Source organism: Serinus canaria, chromosome 11 (genome assembly GCF_022539315.1).
Source record: "Serinus canaria isolate serCan28SL12 chromosome 11, serCan2020, whole genome shotgun sequence".
Classification (NCBI taxonomy): Eukaryota; Metazoa; Chordata; class Aves; order Passeriformes; family Fringillidae; genus Serinus; species Serinus canaria.
In genome coordinates, this window is record NC_066325.1 from 12007507 (window position 1) to 12030073 (window position 22567).

The following is a 22567-nucleotide window of genomic DNA, read 5'->3' on the forward strand; positions in this document are numbered from 1 at the left end:
CAGTCCATGAATTTGAATGAGCTTCACCAGGAAAGAGAAAGCTGGGACAGCTTTGGGAGGAGAAAGCTCCTGTCCAAGTGTGAATACCTGCTGGGAGGGTGCAAGGAAGGTGGAGGCAGCCTCTCCTCACTGGGGTCCAGTAATGGGACGAGAGGCACTGGGCACAAACTGAAATGCCTTTTAGACACGGGAAAGTGGGTTTTATTGCAAGGATGATGAAGCTCCAGAACAGGCTACCCCGAGGTTATGGAGTCTCCAACTAGAGAGATTTTCAAGACCTGACTGGACATGGTCCTGAACAACCTGCTGTAGGTGATCCCTGCTTGGGCAGAAGGGTTGGACTGGATGATCTGCACAAGTCCCTTTCACAAGCTCAGCCATTCCATGAATCTGTAATTTCTGCCCTATCTTTAGGCAAGCAGGAAGGATCTGTTAGTCACGCACACCTTTTGTAGTGAGTGTCACCTGCTCCAGGCTCCATTTGTTCCATGTGACCTATTTCCTGTGCTTTTGTTTAGCTCCATCTTCTCTGTGGGGCTTTCTTGTGCTGTCATTGCAGGGACTTTCCCAAGCTGAGTGGGGTACAATGGGAACCTGAGATACAAGGAATTAGAAACTGTAGCTTAGGGAATAGATCTGGGAAACACATCTGCTTTTATATTACAGCCCAGCTGGTAAAGGTTGGTTAGAAGTTACACAAACATAAGAAAAAAATCAAGTTTATGCTGTTGGAATTACCAGCCTAAAGAGACGAGTCAGTGTCAGAACCTACTCAAAATCCTCTTTCCAGAGTCATGTTTTTTTCAATATATCTTATAATTATTTAGCATCTTATCAAATAATCCTTGGTTGAACATTTCTGATTCTGTTTGTATTTAACTATTGATTTAACACCTTCCTGCTCATCCCTGCCCTGAGATGATGTTGAAGTTCCAGCCCTTCACAGGGCAGCAGTGGTAGGCAGGTGAAGCCCTAGTGGCTGGAGCCTGTGTGTGCTAATGCAGTGACAGTGCCAGTGCTGCAATGCTCCCTTTCTAAGAGTCTCTGAAGAGTCCTGGTGACAGCTGCAGTTGAGATGAGTGATTAATAAACTGTGAGGGTGCAGAATTAAATATTCATCATCTCCACAGTGGCCTCTGAAAGAAGCTCTGGACATACATAACTAAACAGGTTTTACAAAGTAGTAAATTATGTCAAAGTAAAATTCTGCTCAGACTAAGTAATTTTGGGCTTGCTGCTTTTCCTTCTGATTCTGGCATTTGAAAACAAATCTTTTATTTTGAAGAAAAGTAATGTTGTTATGACTTGACATATCTTTAAAAGTCCGAAACAAGTAAAATTACAGATTTTAACTCTAGGGACAGTGAAAACAAAACAAAAGGAAAGACAATATGGTAAATAATTGTTTCTAGAATGTATCTTTCTGCTCCTTTGTCCACATCAAAATGATTTGCTGTAATCATTTTAAGGGAGAGACAGTAATCATTTCTTGTTAGACTTCACGTCACCTGATGTGCTTGAAGTTAAGTGTGGTTAGTTGCTGTAATTAAAGAGCTGGTTTGTGTGTCACATGGTTCCAACCAATCAATCTCAGCCCTTCCATGCAGAACAGGCACATCCTGGTGCAACTCCCCAGAACTGGTGAAAAGAATCCTGTTCTTTATTTCTGCATTTCTGCCTACCTAAACCTGTTTCCAACATATACCTTTGAAAATGTGAAAAAATACTTCCAGTTTAGGCATCCTCCTCTTGACCATAAAGAGAACCCTTCCTCAGATGGACTGCTACAGTATAAGGAAGCTGACTGGACCATTGATGTACATTTACAATTTACACTTGAAAGCTAAACTTTTCCCTTTTAAAAATTAGAAAGCAAAGCAAGATGAAGTGATTTACCCCAGAACATACTGTCTAGTTCTGTCTGAAGTAGGATTTTAACTCTGAATTCCTGATTATGAACACAGTACATCAGATTCTCCTATGACAAGAAGCATCATTGTTCTGGGTGCTTGTCTGCAGCACAGGGAACTTGTCCTGTCATTTCTTCAGATGTGCCTGGTTCCAGAAGGAGACACTTCAAATCACCAGAAAGTGTGAGTCCTGATGGAGCTCCTGCCAGGCTCAGCACTGTGAGTGCCCTTCTGGCCACACCATTTCTTATCTTGCAGCCTTTTTCTCAGGACGTCTGCCAGTAGCTCAGCACCTCATATGTGGCTGAGTAACAATCTAACAGGAGGTCTTACTCCTTGTTTTGTTGTTTGTTATTTTGTTTACTGCAGGAGACACAACTGTTCGATGTGAGCAACTGGATATGCTTCAAGATTGGCTGTCTGAATTCAGAAAATCTACCTCCTCCTCCAGTACAGCCAATCCAGAGGAGCTGGTGGCTTTTGATGTACTCTGTGGAGATCTCAACTTTGATAACTGCTCCTCTGGTAAGACAAGGTTTGCCTTTTCCTGGTGTCTAGCAGTCCTGAAAAGGAATGGGAATGTTCTGGATCCCTGTGGGTTATAGCAGTATATGACTATATACTAAATTATGACTGCCTTTTGCTAGGAAAAACTTAATTGCTGCAGACACTTCTAAAATAGGTTTGAGCTTTGAGTGTGAGCTACTCCCTTGGCTCATGCCATGAGGTCTGGAATTATTAAGCATGATGGGTTTTAAGGCACAAAGAGCAATTATTTGTGACTTGTGGTAGCAATAATGAGTACAGATCCAGTGGTTTAGCTTTACTTGAATTAGGTAGACATTTACTGCTCAACAGTTTTAGTTGCCAATGAGAGATATGTATGGGACTTTTGTGGAGAAAAAGTAAATTCATGCAGTTAAAAATAATTTGGTAGTACATATATGCAGACATAGGAGACTGATGCTGCAGAGAGAATTCAACTTTGCTGAATCAGTCTTGGAAAAAAATTAACTGATGCTATGTACTTTTGAGTTTTGTTTTGTTTTTTTTTTATTTTAAGAAATTTGTTTTTTTCTTTTAATTGGATGCTGAGGGTACTAGAAAAAGAAATCCACAAAACCATAATTAATGGGTGGTGAGCTCACAGAGATGGAAGCTTTTTGCAAACATGGATATTATGCTGTGTAACAGTTAAATTGCCAGTGTGGAGTGCAGAGTGTTGTATCAGCATCCTCTGTGCCTCCCTGCTCTGTCCAGCCCAGGCACCCAGCAGAGCTCCCTGCTGAGCTGGAGCTGGCACATGGATCAGAGGGGCCACCACTGAAGTGCTGCCACCCAGAGAGCACAGAGCAGGCACAGGGACAGGCTCAGCACAGGGACACTGCCCAGGGCACCTCAGGCTGCTGCACCCAGAGGGATCCAGCAGCTCAGAGCAGGGTTTGTGGATGAACAGGTGAATGTGGAAACAGCTCCCAGTGGATTCTGTAGTTTTTATAAGAAGTCTCAGGTAACTGAGATAGAGAGCAACACCTGTACCAGAAGCAATTTTAACAAAAACCATTCTCTGATCTAAAACCCCCCAGGCTGTTATCTCTAACCTCATTACTTGTATCAGACACATGAAATGGGGGATTTTAGCAAAGTCTGGTAGAAAACACCACCAGCCCAAACCCCAGCCCTCCTCTCACTCATTTCCAGCTCATATGTACAAGCAGGGAATCCATCCCAAGCTCGGCTCCAAAGGGAGCTCGGAATGCTCCCAGTGCTGGCCGTGCTCCCGCTGCTGAGGGGAGCAGTGAGGGGCAGTGGCTGCACATTGCTGCAGCCAGACAAACACATCTTAGGGGGAAGAACAGTGCAGCAGAGGCAGTGAGGTTTTGAGGGAATACAGGAGGGAAATGGCCAACACCAGCTCTCCATGTGCCCAGGCTGCCCCCAGGCCGAGGAGCTGCAGCTGGGCAGGGCAGGGCAGGCAGGGCTGGGACACAGACACAGACACACATCTGCTGTGATCTGACCATTGCACTTCATTGTCACTGTTGGCTGCATGGAGTGGCCTGCAGGCAAAGGTGTCCATCAAGGAAATAAATAAGCTGCTGCAATAAATGGGAGGCTGCCCAGTCAGATCACAAATGGAGAGTGAATGGGCTCTGCAGCACGAGGAGAGAGAGATGGGAGTGGAGTGTGAGGTTGAACATATGGTCAGGACTCTCCACCTGAGAAGTGCTGGCACTCTACCCAAGATCTTTCACAAGAAGCACAGAGCATAATTAATGCAATTCTGAGCTGTCTTTTTAATGACAAAGCAAAAATAACGATTTGCTTTTGCAAGAAATAGCTGCAAACATTGCAACTGCTGCTACAGAGGATTGGAAAATGGGGTATAAAAATTAATTTTATCTTTGCTATCTCTGATGCCTATTTACATCACCCTCCCCTTTAAAATGCACCCAGCCTGGAAACTGGAATTAAACTGGCTATTCTTTTTTTTTATATTTTCAGATTGCTTCCTTTCCATATGTACTAAGGAAGATTAATGCAATGTTTTAAAGTTCTCTCCTCCCTTTTTACATTACTCATTGTTTTAGGGACATTTGTTAGCATTATAGGTTAATTGAGTATCTTAAGTTATTTTAAAGCAATAAGTAGCTTCCTGTAATTCTCTTTGTGATTTTCTGTATCCTTCCCCACTCCACAGACTGATACAACAGCTAATTAATGTTTCAGTGAATACCAAGCTTCTATTCTTAGTTATATTGACAGTACAGTTTTCAAAGATCTTTAGGTCCATGAGTGACCTTATGCTTATGACAAATTTTCTGCAACTCAGTTTTCTCCTCCAGCTTCACAGAACATTATGGCAACATTTGTACAGGGAATTCACACTTAGTGGGAATGTTATCAGAAAGTTCCTTATGTTGCTTTCAACTGACTTGTGTAAAAGTCTATTATGTGTTTAAACCTTTTAGAATAAGAAAAAAGCTTTCCAATCAGATGGGCAAAGTTTTGTGTCATCAGCTGTGACTTGTCATGGTCAGTCCCACAGTTGTAAATTAGTATTTTTTAATCTATCTTGGTTTTGAGGGAGATTCTGTAGACATATGATACAACAAGGGAAAATCTGGAGAAATAAAAAATGGCAAAGATTTCATCTTCTACTTTTCCATAAACATTAAACAAACCAATTGGCAGCTCAGACAGAAAGAACAGTTCTCTGTGTTGCCCACGTGGCAGAATTTAGGGAGGGTCAGTCTTCCAATCATCTGCTACAAGCTCAGGATTCCCTGAAAAATTAGTTTTTCAATCTTCTTGCTTTTCTGAGGATGTTGTCAAGACTGAGAGCTAGCTGGGCAGATGTAATGAGCCTGATGAACTGTCAGTCAGCTGAACTAAAAACTCTGAATAACAAAATGGCAAATGAGCCAACAGCTGTGAGCACAGCACTGCTTCTCTCCACCTTTTTGTTCAGCAAGAGATCAGCAGCTCCTTCCTTGGCAAGAGCAGCATTTTGCATGAGGAGTGATGTGATCCTTGGTGTGTGAGCTGGGCTCTAAGAGACACAGTTCAGAGTTCTGTTTTGGACTTTATTTCCCATTTTCACACGTGCTCTTGGCACAGACAGTGACAAATACACAGCAGCAGCAGCAGCTCCAAACTCAGGTGAATATTCTCCCAAGTGAGAGCCTTCAAGTGTTGCTAAGGTGTTTAAGCCTTGTAAAATCTGTAAGTGCTGTGAGGAAGTTTTCAGGAGCTGTTTGCAGCTTCTTTACCATTCAACAGTGGAATTGCAGCCATTGGCACTTTCAGGTTCCAGTTTCTTTCCCAGCTGTAGTGATTGTGTTGATAAGCAGCACACACAGAACTGGAGCCTGCTGGTTTGCTCAGGGTCTGAAATGCTGGTGTGTGCAGTTTTGTGGCATTTCTCACCAAGTGATCCTTGGAGCTTGATGTGCTTTCAATGCAAGGAGCACAGAAGCAACTAGGAAGAATTTAATTTAAAGTTTGATAGTCATGCTGATTATGTTTAGAATGGCTTTAAGGCTGTAGATAACATCCCAAGCAAATTATCAATTGCCTGTCCTTTCTCTGATTTGTTATAGCTTGGAAAACATGCAATCAGTGAATTCTTCTGGAGCAAAGAAAGCATAAGGTTTTATCTTCAAACTTACTGAGATGTGTGAATATGCCCACAAACAGGCATTTCCTTTGCCATTGGGAAGCCAGCCCAGCTCTCCTCTGGGTGCTCTATCTCAACAAGAGTTTTGTTCTGTAAAAACCTGTTTTACTGTAAGCAAACAATGGCAGTGGCAGAGAGAGGAGATACACTGAAAAACTTTTCACTTCAGCTTAGAGCTAAAAACTACCAAAAATATCTTCCACTGAAAAGGCTTTGTAAGAAAGCACAGGAAAGCACTGTTAATAGCAAGCATTTGCTGGAATTTCTGACAGAGGCAGATCCTGCTGTGCAGTAAAGCTGGGGCTGGAGTGACTCAAATCAAACCTTTGTATTTAGGATTCTCCTGCTGAGGAAAAACGAGGGCTTGGTGCTGCTGTTGTGGCAGAGCACAGAGCTGTGCACAGGTTCACGATCAGGAGCTGATGTGCCTTTTCCTGGGCTTGTTCTTTCCCTGCAGAGGACAAGCTGGAGCAGCAGCACTCTCTGTTTACACACTACAAAGACCCGTGTCGAGTTGGTCCTGGGGAGGATAAGCCTTGGGCAATCGGTAAGAGTTCTCCAGCTCTCAGGGTGGGGACACCTCCCTTCTGCCACCCAGAGCCTGCCCCAAGCAGCAGCTGCTCCAGCTGACCAGCAGTGAGAGTTTGGTGGAGGACAAATATTTATAACGGGGGGGTTTCTATACCGTAAATTTTATATAACTTAACAGTATCTCGTGGAATGATAATTAAGAAAAAACAGAGATCTTGAACTGCATTCCACATTCTAGAATTCATGCATCAAGCTACCTGAATGCCTTCCCCATAGATTCTACTTTTAAAATAATCTCTAGATGACTTGGAGGGGAAGGCAGCCAGTTTATTGTTTCTGTTCTTTGTGCATGCAGTGAAAGCCTGCAGCTTCTGCTCAGTGTTCCATTTGGTGCTCATAAATAGTGAGGATGTAACAAAGCAAACCAACTCCACAAATTTGTAAGGTTTGTATTATAAAAGATTTCCTGGAACTCTGAAATATTAGTGCCTGGTGAGACTCAGTTGAACTCGCTGAAGTTTTAGAACAGGAGTTAATACTTTCCCCAGAGGAGCTTTAATAACTGTGAAGGTACTAAAGCTAAGTAGAACTTTTTAATAATGAGGTTTTACTCTGTGGTAGGAGAAAAACAAATTAGAGTCCTGGGGGCTGAGAAAGTGGAAGTGTGGAGACATTTGCAAGGAGTCAGGTAGTAGGGAGGTCTGGAGAGAGGTGAACACACCTCTCTCAGAGCAGTTCCCTTCTCCCACACACTGGAGCCTCTGCAAGCTGCCCAAGAGGCAATCCCAGGAGCTGTGCTGGGACACTCACATCTCCCTTTCTGTTCACAGGTACCCTGTTGGATCCTGAAGGATTATATGATGAAGAAGTGTGCACCCCAGATAACCTACAGAAGTATGCAATTCCTAACCTTTCCACATCTTTTAGGCAGTTCTGTAAAAAGCAAGTTCATTTCTTGCTGTTTAACATTTCAGATGTTCAGACTGAGAGGTATTTTATCGACTGAAAACAAAACAAATAATCAAATTTTTATCCAGGAGTGTTTGGGGAAGAGGATAAATGGGGCAGGAAAAGAGGCTGGTTCTCTAAGTCAAATGGGGTTGGCTTCAGTGGGTAAAAGATGAGAGAGCTGCAGGCAGTGTCTGTCTCCAGAGCTGGTCCTACCTGGGCAGGCCCATGGCACAAGGAACTCCAAGCACTCCCCAAAAGAGTGCATGGACAGCTTGTCTGAAATTCTCTGCAGGCAGCCAGTTCTGAGGTCACAGCACTGCAAAGGGCAGCAAAAAGAAAATGCAGTTTTCCTCAAATCAAAACCCCAGAAAGTTTAAAATACAACCCCCAGCCCAACAACCACTGAGTTACCCATTCACTGCAGAGCTCAATACACCTAAAACACAGCTCACAAACACAGACAGGAATTCTGCACAGCAGGCAGAGCTGGGAATATGGCTCAGGATCTCCCAGTGATACCAGGGCAGCATCACCTCTAAAGAGTGTTTGATACTGAGAAGCAGGTGTCTGTGCTTTGAGCTAGGGGAGTTATGAGAAATACAAAAAAAATCTTCATTTACAGAAGTCTTAAGAAAAATTTCTTGAATACCTGTTTGTTAAATAATATGCCAGTGGAGAGAAATTAATAAACTTTGTACATTTTAGAGCAGCACTTGATTAATGTGGCAATCCTTTTATCACCTTCTCTACCATGAAGGCAATTTACTGTGCTAAATAAATACCTCAGCTTCATGACTAACTATAAAAGGTGTTCTAACTATGCATTACCAAAATATGCTACAGAGGTAAAGTTATTTAAATTAAGAAGTCAGTCCAGATGTTTCTGTTGACACACCTAATGGAAATGGTACATTATAGGAGGTTGATGTAATTACTCACCAAGCACAGTACACTTCATGGCATAGCTGGACACTTCATTGAATGCATTATGTCAGGCCACACACTGAAGTTTTCTTTCAGTTTTGAACAAAGAATTTGAATTCTAGGCATCAGGTTTGGCTTTAGTTTACAACCAAAATAAATTTTTTTTACAGTGATTCCTGCTTTGCATATTTGAGACATTACAAATTTTCCAGACATTTCTATTTACACATTAAAAACATAACCTTAATACATGTGAAAGGGATTTCTGGAAAGCAAAAATAAGGTAATTTGGCTCTACAATCAAGTTTGCTAATGCAAATCTATCTATGGGTATAACATTATATTTTATGCCTCTAAGAGCAGATTTGGGGCATTTAAAAAAAAACCAAAACACCAAAACAAAACCTAATCCCCTTCATCCCCTAAGAAAACCAAAGCAAACCAAAGCCCAAACAAACCCTGTGTTTTAAAGTGGCCTTTTCAGACAATGTGTCACAAAATTCCTTTTAGGGTATTATGTTTTATTCCCTGAAGAGTTACTGGTGTTCAGCAATTATGTTCCACTGGCAAATTCATGACTGATTAAATAGGGAGCCATCAAATAATCAATAACAAATTAAGAATATTGCTTCTGCTACCTCTGGGCATGCACAGCACCTCTGGCTGTGACAACTGAAAAACAGCCTTGAGTGCTGGGAGCAGAATGTACATGAGGCTTCTTGCCTGCTAAGTTGGCTTTCAATTTTCTGCAGTGTGTTATAGTTCTTCTGCACTGATGAAATAACCCTCTAGGAGACTGTGAACCCCCTGGCTCTTTCTGCAGCTCTGCATGTGTGCATTCTGTGGAGTGCTCATGCATTGGAGAGCCATGGTTTCCATGAGAGGCTGAGGGAGCCTGTCCTGCTGGCTCTGCAAGGACTGGCAAACAGGGAGTTTGCAAGGAAATTCCAGGAAATGTAAAGCAATTAATGGAATCTGGACTTTAAAGCCATTTTAGTGCTAGACAGCACAGTGGCTGTGGGGCACTATCCAGCTAACAGATATTGTTCACATACACAGCAAAGCAGGGTACTGCCTAGAATTCATCCATTCTCAAATTTTTCGGTAATAAACCTTGATAAAGTTTTACAGACACTTAAATTGGCAGTGTCAGCTATCCAGAGAATTATTTCTTCATCAGCACTCTTCTCTGGTTTATAAATAAAATTAGGTATTTCACATTACTAAAATAAATAGGCCATAAAAGCAGCAGAACAACTCGTTCCTAGCTATGTCATTTGTGTTAAGCACAGTGTATGTAAAACATCAGACTAGAACAACAGACTGGGTACAGGTAATGAGCAAGTCATTTATAATTATCAAGCAATTCATTAGCTAGATGTAACAACTTGGGCCCTACCACAGTCCTGGAAGCCACACAAGCTTCTGCTCAGAAAGGCTTCAAGAAATGCACACAAATAATCCCATCTCACAGAGATGATTGTCACCTTTAAGTTAAGCCCTGGAATAAAGCCAGTTTTATCTCTGAACCCTGACCAGAGGCAGGCCTAGGAGAACACATTCCAGCACAGCTAAGAAAACATTTAAATGCAATTTTTTCCTCTGCTGGTCGGGGGCTCACAGTTCTGGGCTAAAGGCTTCAATACCAGTGAGAAAAGTCTTCCCTAGCTCAGGAGCTTCTGGCCAGAATGAGAGCTGGTCCCTTGAGGTCTGGGATGAGGGAGTTTTGCTTTCTGGCTCCTTTGCAGTCACTGCTCTTGGTGCTCCTCAGCTGCAGCTGGGCCAGCACCCCGCACCCAACACAGGGATGGGGCTTTCTCCCTCCAGCTCTGGGGTATTTGGGACTGAAACCCTGCCAGGGAAAAACAGAGTTACAATTATTTCATTCTCCCTTCTTTGTATCCTCTGAATCAAGACAGTTATTCTGATAAAACTGAGGTGTAGGTGCGCTCACTCATGATTAGAAAGGTTCCCCAAATGTCAGGGTTTAAGTGCCAGCGTGGCTGAGCAGCTGTCCTGGAGAGACAAACAGCAAAGCCCTGTGCACAGAGAGGTGCAAGCTCTCAGCAGCAGCACGTGCATTCACATTTACAATTTGCTTCCCTCATGTATTTGACATTCATATATCCCTTCAATCAGCACTTGTGCAGTCCAGTGAATACCTGCACTCACAGACTTTTAAAAAGACATAACTGAAGCTGAAACAAATTCACGTCTTAAACTAAAGCAGATAAGTTTTTTTTGCAGTAGTGCTGCAGAGCTAATCAGCAGTTTCTTCTGGTTTTTTACTTAATTAGCTTTGCCAAATATAAATACAATTTTTGAAAGAGGTCAGCACCATCAAAGAACTTGCTTCCTTGAACCTAGAAAAACAATGTAAGGAAGTAAATCATTTGCAAGAGCTCTTTGGAGAATCAAAATGGGGTGCAGACAATAAGCAATTTAATGTGAGATATTATTAAAACCAAGTAACACATAAAAGAAAGTTTATTTTCATAAACTGATTACACTAAGTTCTAAGAACCTTCAATACCTCCCTAAGTCCAAAGGGGAGTAAAGAAAAGTTCTGATCAAATGACTACATGATCAGTTTTGTCATTGTTATCTGCTGCAGCACAAAAAGTACACCTTTAAATGTTCCAATTGACCCAAACTTAGAGATTATAACACTACTGAGACCTAATCAGCTGTAGCAAATGCTGGCTCCCTTCTGCCACCATTCAGGTCCTTCCAAAATCCCAAAACCTGACAAAGCAACCATCTGAATCTCACATATTAAAACATACCATGAGTGCTTTTCCCTTGTTTTTCCTCCATTCTGTAGTCCCACATGTGAGCATTAAAAAAATTCCCGAGCCCGGCCTCATAAAACCCATCCAGGTCAAGTCTTAAAAAACAGGTGATCAAAAAGATCTTATTTTTCTCCAAGGTGAAATTAAAGGCTTTGTGCCTGCTAGGACCCAAGTCCATGGCTCAGTGTTTCTCCTGCAACAGTTGATGATGCAGCTTAATGGCATTATCAGCCCTTGCAAGGGAAAGCACAGAGCCCTGAGCTCAGGTCTGGGCAGGTGAGTAAAGAAGGAGATTTTTGAGGAGGTGGTTCTGAAAGTTTGTGTTTTAAGGCAGATAGAGCAAAACCCCAGTCTGAGCAGCCCCTGTCTGTGTGGGCTGTGCCACTCACCTGTGTTGGAGTTGATGTCACCTGGGCACAATCCCCGGCACGGCTGGGGCTGTTCCCCTCGCTGCTCCTTTGGCAGAGCTTCTAAATAGAACACAGGAGGCTGAAACAAGTTTCCCTCAAAGTCCAACACAGCAGCAAACCAGCACAGAACAGCACAGGATTACTGTAAGGACAGAGTGTCAGGGACCCTTGTGGGCTGTGAGGTCCAAGGTCACGTTCGAAGCTGGGCTCAGTTCAAAGTTAGATTGAGTTGCTCGGGGCCTTAATAGTCTGCTGCTTAAAACCTACAGGCAATGTTTGAGAACCCAAAATAAGTATTTTAATGGGAGAGCAGCGTCTCATTTCCTGGAACACAAGATTGGTACCTAGAAAACCAATTCTCAGTTTTGAGTGGTTCTGTATGTGGCCTTGGGCTGGGTAATCTCCTTGCAAGGTGGGAGGGCAGTGCTAACACACCTGCTGAGTAACTCCTCCATGTGGAGGAGTTTGCAGTGTCACAGACAGGAATAAAGTAAATTAAGCTGTCATTTCTAATGAAGGAAAAGCTTGGGATCCAAGACAAGTAATCTGATGTTGATACCTGCTCAAAACCACCCACCATGTGCCCAGATGGGGGTTCCTGCAAATCAGTTCTCACCCATACCCTGTCTGTAGGGCTGGATGTTGGTAATTTCAGGAGTTGGTCTGATCAGAATGGAGAGGTTTGTATCAAAGTGCTCAGGCTTGTACTAAAGAAATCCAGGAAACAACTTCCTCCTCTGACAGGTTCAGCAACACTGGAAATCAGCAGAGGGGCTGTGAGCTGCCTTACAGCACTGAGAGCAGGCTCCCCTCTCAGTGTTTGCTCTCCTGGCTTCAAGGGAGCTCTAGGGCAGCACCAGTGATACCAAGCCTGCCATGAGGCTTGAAGAGACTGTCAGCAGTTAGAGCAGCCTCATACTGGAAGTCACATGTGCAAAAGGATGTGCTTTCCAGGTTTAACAGTCCTTTGGGACAGGGATTATCCTTACCAGGGATCTGGAGAGAGCCCTGGCTAAGGCGTAAATGGCCAGGATGAGCAAACACTTAAACACTAAAACTTGCTTTGTGTTTGTAATGAAACAGGGTGCTGGAAAGTGAAGAAGGAAGGAAAGGATACTTAGTCTATCCCACCAGCAAGAACCATGGTTCCAGTCAGAAGGGGAGGAAGGCATCACTGAAGGGAAATGGGAGGAGGATTGACTATATGCTCTATACAGAAGAAGGTCTCTACCTGGAGTGGAAAGTGGTGAGTTTCAGAGTTGCCAAAAAGGCTGTAACTTGCACTACACACTTCTCTGAATGGCACTGCAGCCTGTTCTGTTTGGATTAACACCCATACTCCTGGGAGGACCTGCTGTTTGCTATTTTCCACTTCTGCATGCAGGTACCACTTTTGTAAAGCTACTACACAACAAAGCTGAGTTTGAGGATTCCAGCAGCAGCACTGGTAGATGTACTGCTCTTCTAAAACAACCAACCAACCTTGATTTGACTCTTTTTAAGCTTTTGCCCAGCTGTTTTTCCTGATGCTTTTCCTGTCTTGCAATCTGAATATTTTTTAATGTTTTCAAGTGTCAGGATGTTCTTTTATGCCTATATAACCCTACCTAAGTTACAATTCTGCAATATGTATGAAGAAGATGACATGAGGGCATACCCAGAGGGAGAACTGTAGGATGCAGTCTGCTTCCTAGTGTAGGGCCTTGCCTTACAGAGTTCCATGATGAAAACAAGGAGCTCATCCACATCTATATTTACCATACCCTGCCCATGGATCACCTACTGCAGCACTGCAGACGAGTCTGTCTGGAACAACAGAGGTGTTACTGTAAATGGAAAGAAAAGGTGCAACAGATTTCATCCAGACCAGCTCAGCTGCATGAGTGGCTCACCTCACCCTCTGCAGCACACTGCCATGCCCTGGGTGGCAGCTCCCCATCACCCAGCCAGCCAGGCTGCTCCCACACTCTATAATACACTAAGGTAGTGCAAAGAGGCTGAGTTCTGGTGTGTGGAATGACAGACTGATTTTTTCAGTTCCTTATCCTACTTTTGTTCTCCTTCTGCAGGAAGTGGAAGAGTTCAGCTTTATCACCCAGCTGGCAGGCCTGACTGACCACCTCCCAGTAGCAATGCGTCTCGTGGTGTCCACGGGAGAGGATGACCCTTAAAACTGACCAGCTCGGAGGGATTAAAGAGGGAAACACAAATGATATTTCAAAAATATCAGAGGATAAGAATGAACTATTCTGGTGCCACGTTAGGAAAGATGACCAGACCTGACCTGGGCTACTCCCAGAAAGTACCAACAATGTGGATCTAAAAAGGGAAGAAATGGAAGGGGCTGTGGCCAAAAGCCACTGTCACAAGTGGCTCAGGCAACAGGGCAGGCCTGTACTACAATGCTTTCACTGTGGACCGAAGGGAACCGAGATGGAAGTCCTAATTCCTTCTGAACCAGTGCCATTCTTACTAAAACATGTTTTTATACTAATATATAGCACAATCTAGTTTGTACTTAGTCTGTGAGTTAGTGCTGCTCAATGGTTTTTTGCATCATTTCTTTGTCTGACTACGAAGCCGCAGCTTTTTCTCTTTCTTTAGCCTGTGACAGTTGTAGTTCGTGCTCGCTGCAGCCGCATGCGCCCGCACTGCATGCACCGAGAGGAACCAGGCAGAGGAGCCTGGCAGCAGGCAAGGGAGGGCACAGAGCAGGCCCAGCCAAAGCCTCCTGGGACTGGAAACCCTTCTGTCAGTACAGGTAGACCTTAAACCAAACAACTCTCTTCAATTTGCAGACCGGTATCTTCCTGTCTGATTGAAGGATAATTAAAAGATTTGGAATTGAGACTTCAAGAACGCAGTCCCACCCTTATTCCAGCTGTGTTCCCACTGAAATTATGAACTCTTTTGTCTGAATGATGACTCCAGAATCAGGCCTTCAGCTTTCTAAATGCAACCTATTCCCTTAAGAAGAAATAGTTTCCCTGTAATGTCTTTCTTTCCCATGTGTGGGACAGTTCTGAATTATGGTATGGGATATGTATGTTACAGTAGAGTGAATAGATTCCTGTAGTACCGTTGGTAACACCAGAGCCAACATTCTGCCTTAGCTAGAAGTGGGAAATGAATTGTAAAATGCATGCTAGATATAGAGTAAAAAATAAAAATAAGTGACATTTGGGGGGAAAAAGGTGTAGAACAGTGTATGATTGATAAGGCAGAATAACCTGACCATTTTCTAAAGGAATCAGTACACTTAAAGGGGAAGTGGAACGTGGCCAGAAGGAGAGTAAAGAATAGAACTGTGACTCTTGCCCTTAGGTAACTGCTTCCCAGGAACAGAGGCTGTTTTGATGTCTGTGAGACAGGATTATCCATTTGTTGTGCACCCACAGACTTGAATGGGGGTCTTGCCACCTGAATCATAGTTCTTTCCATTAAAGCTCCTCAAATGTGGGGCTCCCCTCTGCCATCTTGTCCCCATGACCTGATCTATCCAGCCTCTGTAACCCTAACAAAAATAATGAAAACCTGAGAATCAGGTCCATAATGAGACTTGGTATTTTTTAGGGATTTAATTTCAGAGGGTTTGTGTTGTTGGGAGAACAATGAGACCCCTTCTGTTTTAACCCTCACTTAGTTTCTTCTGCCTATTTCCTGTTCTAGTTTAGTTTTATTTCCTCCTGCATTACAAATTCCCCGTGTTAAGAAGAGTTAACCCAATGTTAGATGTACTCCATTAAGTAACCTGTTTTAGTTATGCTGCCCACAAACTCCTGAGGACGCTCTTGTTTTGGTTTAGTTTACACTTGCTGTGAATCAGCTTGAGCTAAATCAGAATAGATCTAAATTAGAAATCTCAGTCTGCACAGCTTCGGGTACTTGCTTACTTAGCTACAGTAACCAACAGAACTTGTACTTAGATCTGATTTTGCAAATAGAGAAACTCGTAGTGGTCATGAGAGTACAGGACTAACAGTATTGGCTAATTCCAAGGAGGCAGCAAGGCCACTGCTCACACTCTCCCTCAGCACCTGGTCTTGACTCATTTTATGCCTCGTTTTCCAGCCCTGGGGTTCCTTCAGCAGAGACTGCCTCTTAAAAGTGTACTGTGCCAAACCAGGGGTAGTCTGAAGTGTAACCCATGGGGACTCAAAAATGGAACCAGACTCAGCTCCCCTTTTTATAAAATTAGGAATTCAAGTTTACAGAATCAGAGACTGTAGTGTACTACCCCAGTGCACCACCAGTTTCCCACTTTGTATGTCTGTCTTTATACAGAGGGTGCACATATGTGCAATGTGTTTTTCGGGTTTCTTACTGCTCCAGTCAATTCAGAAAAACTTGTACCCAAACCAATGCTTTTTAATCCTGTTTTCTACCTTGCTTGTATTTTATTAATCTTTTTTAAAAAACCCAAACAGTACCAGTAGCAATTTGTGTGCTGTCCAGCAGATATTTCTCAGTAGTAAGACTAACTACAAGGTACGGTATTTTTAATAGTTTTCCTAACAATGTAAATTAAAATTTGATATCAATTTCACCAAGTATCAGTTGCAGGAGCTGAATTTGACACTGTGTGGGATACAAACACAAAACTACTGCCAAACAATGTTACATTATTTACAGTAAAACTACCATGGTCTAAATTACTTTAAAATTTGTTCTGTGGCTCTGTGCTGACTGAAAAATCAGCCACTTTCATCAACTTTTTGAGATATGTTGAGAAATGTTTGTTCAAATTTGAAGGAAACTGGTTTAGATTTTGATGTTCCTAATTCCTCAGTGCTCAAGAACTGGCTGGTTGTATAATGTTCTCTTACACAATGCACACACATTTAACCAGTGTAAGTAGTTCTCATTTACTGTCCTGGGGATGTGGCTTTGCAAGGGAGCGATGCTGGGAGGTTCAGCATTGTGGCACCACTGTGCAGATGCTCCTTGGTTTTTGCATTGATCCTGTGCCTTCTGCTGCCTTGGCAGTGCTTGCAGGGGTCAGAGAGTGTCTGTAGCAGTGAGCTGGAATGAACAGGCTTCCCCTTCCACGACAGAGAAAAATGAGTTTTGCCTACACCACTCAGCCACCACAGTCCCATCCAACACCCCACAGAGAATCCACTCAGACAGTGCCTGTACTGGCACAACAGCAATCATCACAGGCCTTAGGCAGACACTATAGAATAAAATATTTGCATTAAAAATAAAGGGGGGAGGGCAGGGCTGGGGGTAAAGAGACCACACCCAGGAGAACAAACCCTGGAAAGCTTTTTCAGATGTCAATCCTACTTTGCTTATGGATAGCATGACCCAATTTACAAGTAGACTATTAAAAGAAATCAAGTTAAGCTTACTCTACTATGCTTATCCCACTTTGTACTGGGATTTCAGGCATCTCCAAGAAGTGACTAATAAGACTGTGCTTGGTTTATTACCTGCCCCTCACCAGAGATACTGCAGGTGAAGTGAAATCTTTTTATAAAATCTAAATAACATCTTCTGTTTCCCATGTTCAGTTTGCATTTTACAACAGCACTTCTAGAACAAGTGAACAAAAGGCCCAAAGAGGACCTGAAATCCAAGCATTTCCAGGAGTTTTGAAGGTGTCAGGTGCTGACAAAGTTGGTGACTTTAGATCACTTCAGAAATGCACCCTGGAGTTGGAGCCACTGAGCCCAAGGAGGGACACCCAGCCTCATGCTGGGGGAAAGGCATTTGGCTCATTCCAGTGGTGCCCAGTTTTACTCCATCCCAGCCTGGACACTTGGCAGAAGCTGCCCAAAGCCCCCAGACAGAAACTGCCAGAGCCTGGCTCCAGGAGAAGCCTGCAGCCCAAGCAGGGCTGTCCTGCTGGCTGCAGAAGGAGCTTGCCTGCCTTGTGCCAGTGTCCTGACAGTTTTATCCCAGAAACACTCTCAGTTAGTCTGGCCAGAGCCTCAGGCCTACTTGTTGGGTAAGGCAGTAAGATTTAAGGAACACACAATTCCAATAAGGGTTTTTTTTAATGGCCTTTGTTTGGTGGTCAGATGAAGCCAGTCTGACTGTCCCCAGGTTGGTGTGTGAGCTGCCCTGGCTCACACAGCAGCACAGCAGTGTCAGCACATATCATCAGCTCAGAAATGAAACAGTTTTTCCTCCTCCTGGCACTACAGGATGAGGATAGAAATACAATTCAAGCACTTTGAAAACCTCCCAATTTTATCCATTATGAGGGTCAAATTGTTACTGAAGGTCTCACTTTTCCATGCCATTTTGTTTTAAATATAATCTTGATGCTTTTAAAGACTTGTATTATTGCTGAGGTTTAGAAGTCCTGTAACAAGAATAACCTTTTTTTATTTCAATGATTTTTCGGTATTGTATCCTTCTGGAACCTAATGTTTTTATATGGTAAGCACACACCTTCTGACATTTTGTTATAAATGTATTAAAAAAAAGGAAAAAATTAAATATTTTCATTGGTTTCTTTACCTGCAAGAAAACCACAATCACAGACCTGATAAAAACAAGGTATTTTAAACAATATGGAGGGGTTTTTGTCTTTTATTGGTGCTGAAAGGAATAACTGGTTGATGCAAACAAGATAATAAAATTTCAAGGCTCAAATGATTCTGTGCTGTCACTTTCTCTGGTTTTGTGATGTGGAGTCTGATGTCACCAACACAGATCTGACTCCAAATCACAGTCTGGTGGGTGGGTCAAGTACAGCTCACTGTGCCACACCTGTTGGAGTGAACTTGCAGAAAACACAGGATAAAAGAAATGAGTCCTTTTAGTCCCTCCAGTGCCCCAAGAGCCCCTGCACAGACCCCCTGAGCAGTTTTGCAGGGGTGCACCTTCCTGCAGAGCACTCCCTGTGCATCTCACACCATGTCCCTGCTTTAGGGACACGGCCCTGCCCTGGAGCCCAGCCCCAGGGGCAGAACAGGGCAGGCTGCAGGAGCACAGCTGGGCACCACAGCAGTGACCTGGCCCCTGAGCTCAGGGAGAGCAGCTGTTCATCCCTGTGCTGCCCAGCCAAAGGCAAAAACCACACATCATACCCTGTGCACAACTGCTGATTGAACAGAACAATGTCAAGAGAAAAGAATCCATTTAACTGCTTTAGTCTTCCCAAACACTCCCATAGCAGCCAGTAGGGAACCCCTCCCTGAAGAATTTATTTTTTCCATGCAGAAAGGATGAAATCAGTGGATTTCATGCAAATGAGCAAGAAAAAGGACAGTGCACAAGTTTCTTGTCATTGCCTCAGGAAGGCCCCACCCCATCCTGTGAAACAGGACTTTAGAGATGTTTTCTGCAGCTTTCTCCATTGCTGCACAGGTGATTTTTGTCTGCATCCTGATGCTACCACTGCATTATACTTTGACAGACTTGATTTTCCAGGGGTAGATTCCTAGACTGCCTCTCTTGCAATACCTGACCTATTTTCCCATTGCTGCAGTTGGTTATTATGTGAGCAGCTCATGAGTGGGTTCCCTTCTATGAAGTGCTTGGGAACTACAAGTTAAAAACACAGTAATTGCTTGGATATTTGCATATTGCAGACAGTTACAAGAACAAGTACAGAAAACTGCAGCTCCTTCCGATTCCCTGTGCCAGGAGTTGCAGTGATGAACTCGTGCCCACAGCTGCCTGTGGGTCAGCACTGGGACAGCACTGCCATCTGCCTCCTTGGCTGTTTTACAGACTCTCTTGGCCAAGCAGAATTACTGAAACACAAACCTCCCTATCCCACTGAAATTCCTGCTCAGAATGCTGCTAAAACCAATCTTCTTGTAGCCCTTTTCTTTGACTATTCAATACTTTGGTGTAGCAATTCTCTTTGTTGTAGCAAATTAAAGTGGCATTTTCGTGACCTTTCAGAAGATTATTGCAGATTTCCCATCTACCACTCCTAAACCTGCATGCCCATTTTCTTCCACACTTTCCCCAACATTTAGGAAAGCCTCCAAGAAGCCACTTGTGAAATCAGGGTGTGTGGCTTGCTAGAAGGACTGGCAGGAGAACAACAGTTCTCATATTTTACATAATGGTAGATTAACCACTGCTCCTTACAACCATTACATGTGGACAGGAAGAAGTATGCATTAATTGAAGGAAAGATTAGAAGATTAGAAGAAAATGGGAGGAGGAAGGAAAAACATCTGAGAATAGTTACAGAAGAGATGGACTCTCCATCTACATTCAACTCAGGATGCATATTCCTCCTTCCCAAACACCCTCAAAACTCCTTCCTGAGTCTGATAAACATTTCATACTTTAGCAGATCACATGAACTCCTGAGGTTGTGCTCAGCCACTGGTACCTCCCCTGTGGTACCAGGAATCACATCTGCATGGACAACTAATCAGAAAAGGAGATTAATGACAGTAGAAGAATGCTACAGATTTCCTGTGTGCTTTAAAGGATGAGATAATTGAATAGAACCACAAAATAAAGGACATTTTCCCCACATTCCTATTACCACACCAGCTTTCAGCTGGCTCCCCTGTCTGTAAATGGTGGGATTCCTAGAAAACAGCACCTGCTTGCTCTGCCCCTCTGGAAGTGTCTGGAAGCTGATGCTCCACCTTCTGCTGCTCCCACAGGAGCCTCTCACCAACTCAGAGTGCCCACCACTGCCAAACCTTCTTTTCCCCTTTTGTAAGTAAACCCTTGATGTCTCTGAAGCCAAACCAAGCAGAATAACTTCAAAGTGCTTCATGTGCCACAGTATTTGGTAGGCATGTGTGTCAGAATATCCTCTGTAAACATTGCAACAAAAGCCTAAAGCTCCATCCAGCTTTCACTGTTCCACTACAGCTGATCACCAGGGTTTGTGCCAAGCTCTGCTGAAGCTCCTCAAGCCACAGCAGTTTTTGTCCAAAGCAACCAAAAGCCTTAAAAGTCCCATTCCTATTTGCAAATGATTTGACCCTTCCAAATCCCAGCAACAAGATGTGTGAGGGTGCTGAGCTCAGTGGGGACCTGAATGTGATCCTGAACACTGGGCTGCCATTAGGACACAGAATATTGATATCCCTGACTGCTCCCCACCCAGCTGAAATGGAATTTGCCTCCCAGACACACACATTGACCACTGTATCAGCTACTCACCGATAAATCCTTCTGCCTCAGAGAGACCAAACAGAGGATGGTGGCCAAGACACTGCAGTGTCAGACCAGGGAGCCAGAGCTGCCTGCAAAGGATTGAGTCAGCAGGGCAGGGGGGACAGACCCCACAGATGTGACCTGGGACCCACAGATGCTGAGCAGGATGATCCACACAGAGCTCAGGATGCAGCTGGGCTAGGAACTGCTTTATTCCAGAACAATACTACTGCAAACTTAAGGTTCTGGATTCAGGAATGTCCCATCCCTGGGAGTGTTCCAGGCTATGTTGGATGAGACCCTGAGCAACCTGATCCAGGGAATGACAGCCTGCCCATGACAGGGGGGCTGGAACTCGATGGTCTTTAAGGTCTCACATTCCAATCAAATTCCACTTCTGGGATTCTGTGGATTTAAACAACTGAAGGAGTTTCCAGTGCTGCCACAGCATCACATGGTGCAGTGTCTGCTCAGAAGCCTCTGACACCTTGGTAGTGTCATGTGGGAGTTCAGAACCTGAAATCCCCCAGTGTATCTGATCCCATCCCAATGAGGGGAAGATGACATCTTTCCACATCAAAAGTAACAAGGTACCTTTTTTCTCAATAAAGAGGTTTGTGAACTCCTAAATGAGCAGAGGATTCTCAGTTTGAACACCCAGCCCTGCTACACTTTGGGTAATGCCTCACTAACTTTTCAGACCAACCTAGGTATAATTGTTACCTTCTTTGTCACAGGTTCTTAAAGACCTCCTAAATGCCAATTCATAATTTTGAATACCCAGCAAAATCCAGCTGGATCTTTGTATTTAAAACACTTCTCCTGAGGTCAATTGCCACACTTCCACCAGCTCCAGCAAAACCAACACAGAATGTTTTATATTGCTTAGTAAGGACACCAGGGTATCAAGGAACAAAAGGCAGCTGCAAGGTCTGCAGGACACCAACAAACAAAAATCCTGGGCCTAGCATGGTGCTAAGCACTATGCTAAATATATTTCTAATGAAAGGTGTATCACACAAGACAAACTAATTCTCAGTATGCAACCTGGTCCATTATCTCAGCCCCCAAAGCAGACTTTATGAAACAGGTATTTAAAACTCTACTTTCTGTTATTCCTTGGTTACATTTAATTCCTCTCCTCTACATTTGCCAACAAAGTTTTTATAGCCACAGCAAACTCAGACTTTTAACCAAACTTGTCTTGTGTCCACAATAAGCACATAAGAAGGACTTCATGCTGCAGACACTTCATTTAAAGTGTTCCTGAAACTCTGTGCCACTTCTGAACCCACAGTGCTCACCTGGTGAGATCCTTTTGCCCACAGCTGACCTTGAGTGTCCTCTCACCTCACTGCAGAAACCTCACCATGCTGCAGCTCTGTTCCAAAGCCAGAGCAAATTAGAAGCTGTAAATGCAGCATTTATTATACACTGGCAGGAAGAAACACTGGGTCTGGTCAAGGGCTGGGCAGGGGCTCCACACCCAGTATAACAGGTCCTTGTCCAGGCCTGGATGCCTGGGCTGACAATTGGAAAGTTTCTGACCACAAGACCAGGAAAGTTCAAAACTAGCTTCCAAATGACCACAATGGAATGCAAAATAAACAACAGAAAAATTCCTCTCTGAAACCCCAGTGCTTTTAAAACAGAGCTGAATGTATATTTACAGGGAGTCTATGCTTGAGCCAAGCTGCAGGAAAGGAGGATACAGAACAACCCAGAAGGTCCCACTCAGTCCCAGCTTTGGTTTGAGGACAGGGGGAAAGTACAGAA

General features: G+C 43.6%; 1 protein-coding gene and 1 long non-coding RNA gene across 2 annotated transcripts in view; one reads left to right on the forward strand and one right to left on the reverse strand.

The window, feature by feature from the left end:
* The window catches only part of SMPD3 (sphingomyelin phosphodiesterase 3), a 101594-nt gene extending 83332 nt beyond the window's left edge, over positions 1–18262 (forward strand). The window contains exons 4-8 of the mRNA XM_030227676.2: positions 2280–2435; positions 6548–6637; positions 7452–7515; positions 12782–12944; positions 13768–18262. Coding sequence (XP_030083536.1) covers positions 2280–2435; positions 6548–6637; positions 7452–7515; positions 12782–12944; positions 13768–13869 — 575 coding nt within the window. The 3' untranslated portion in view covers positions 13870–18262. The remainder of the gene's footprint in view (positions 1–2279; positions 2436–6547; positions 6638–7451; positions 7516–12781; positions 12945–13767) is intronic.
* LOC127060047 (uncharacterized) lies at positions 10226–22175 on the reverse strand. Its single transcript, XR_007778585.1, has 3 exons — positions 22096–22175; positions 11678–11758; positions 10226–10348 (listed from the first exon to the last, which is right to left on the reverse strand). It is a non-coding gene; the product is annotated as an uncharacterized LOC127060047 (long non-coding RNA).
* Between the last annotated feature and the right edge of the window lie 392 nt (positions 22176–22567).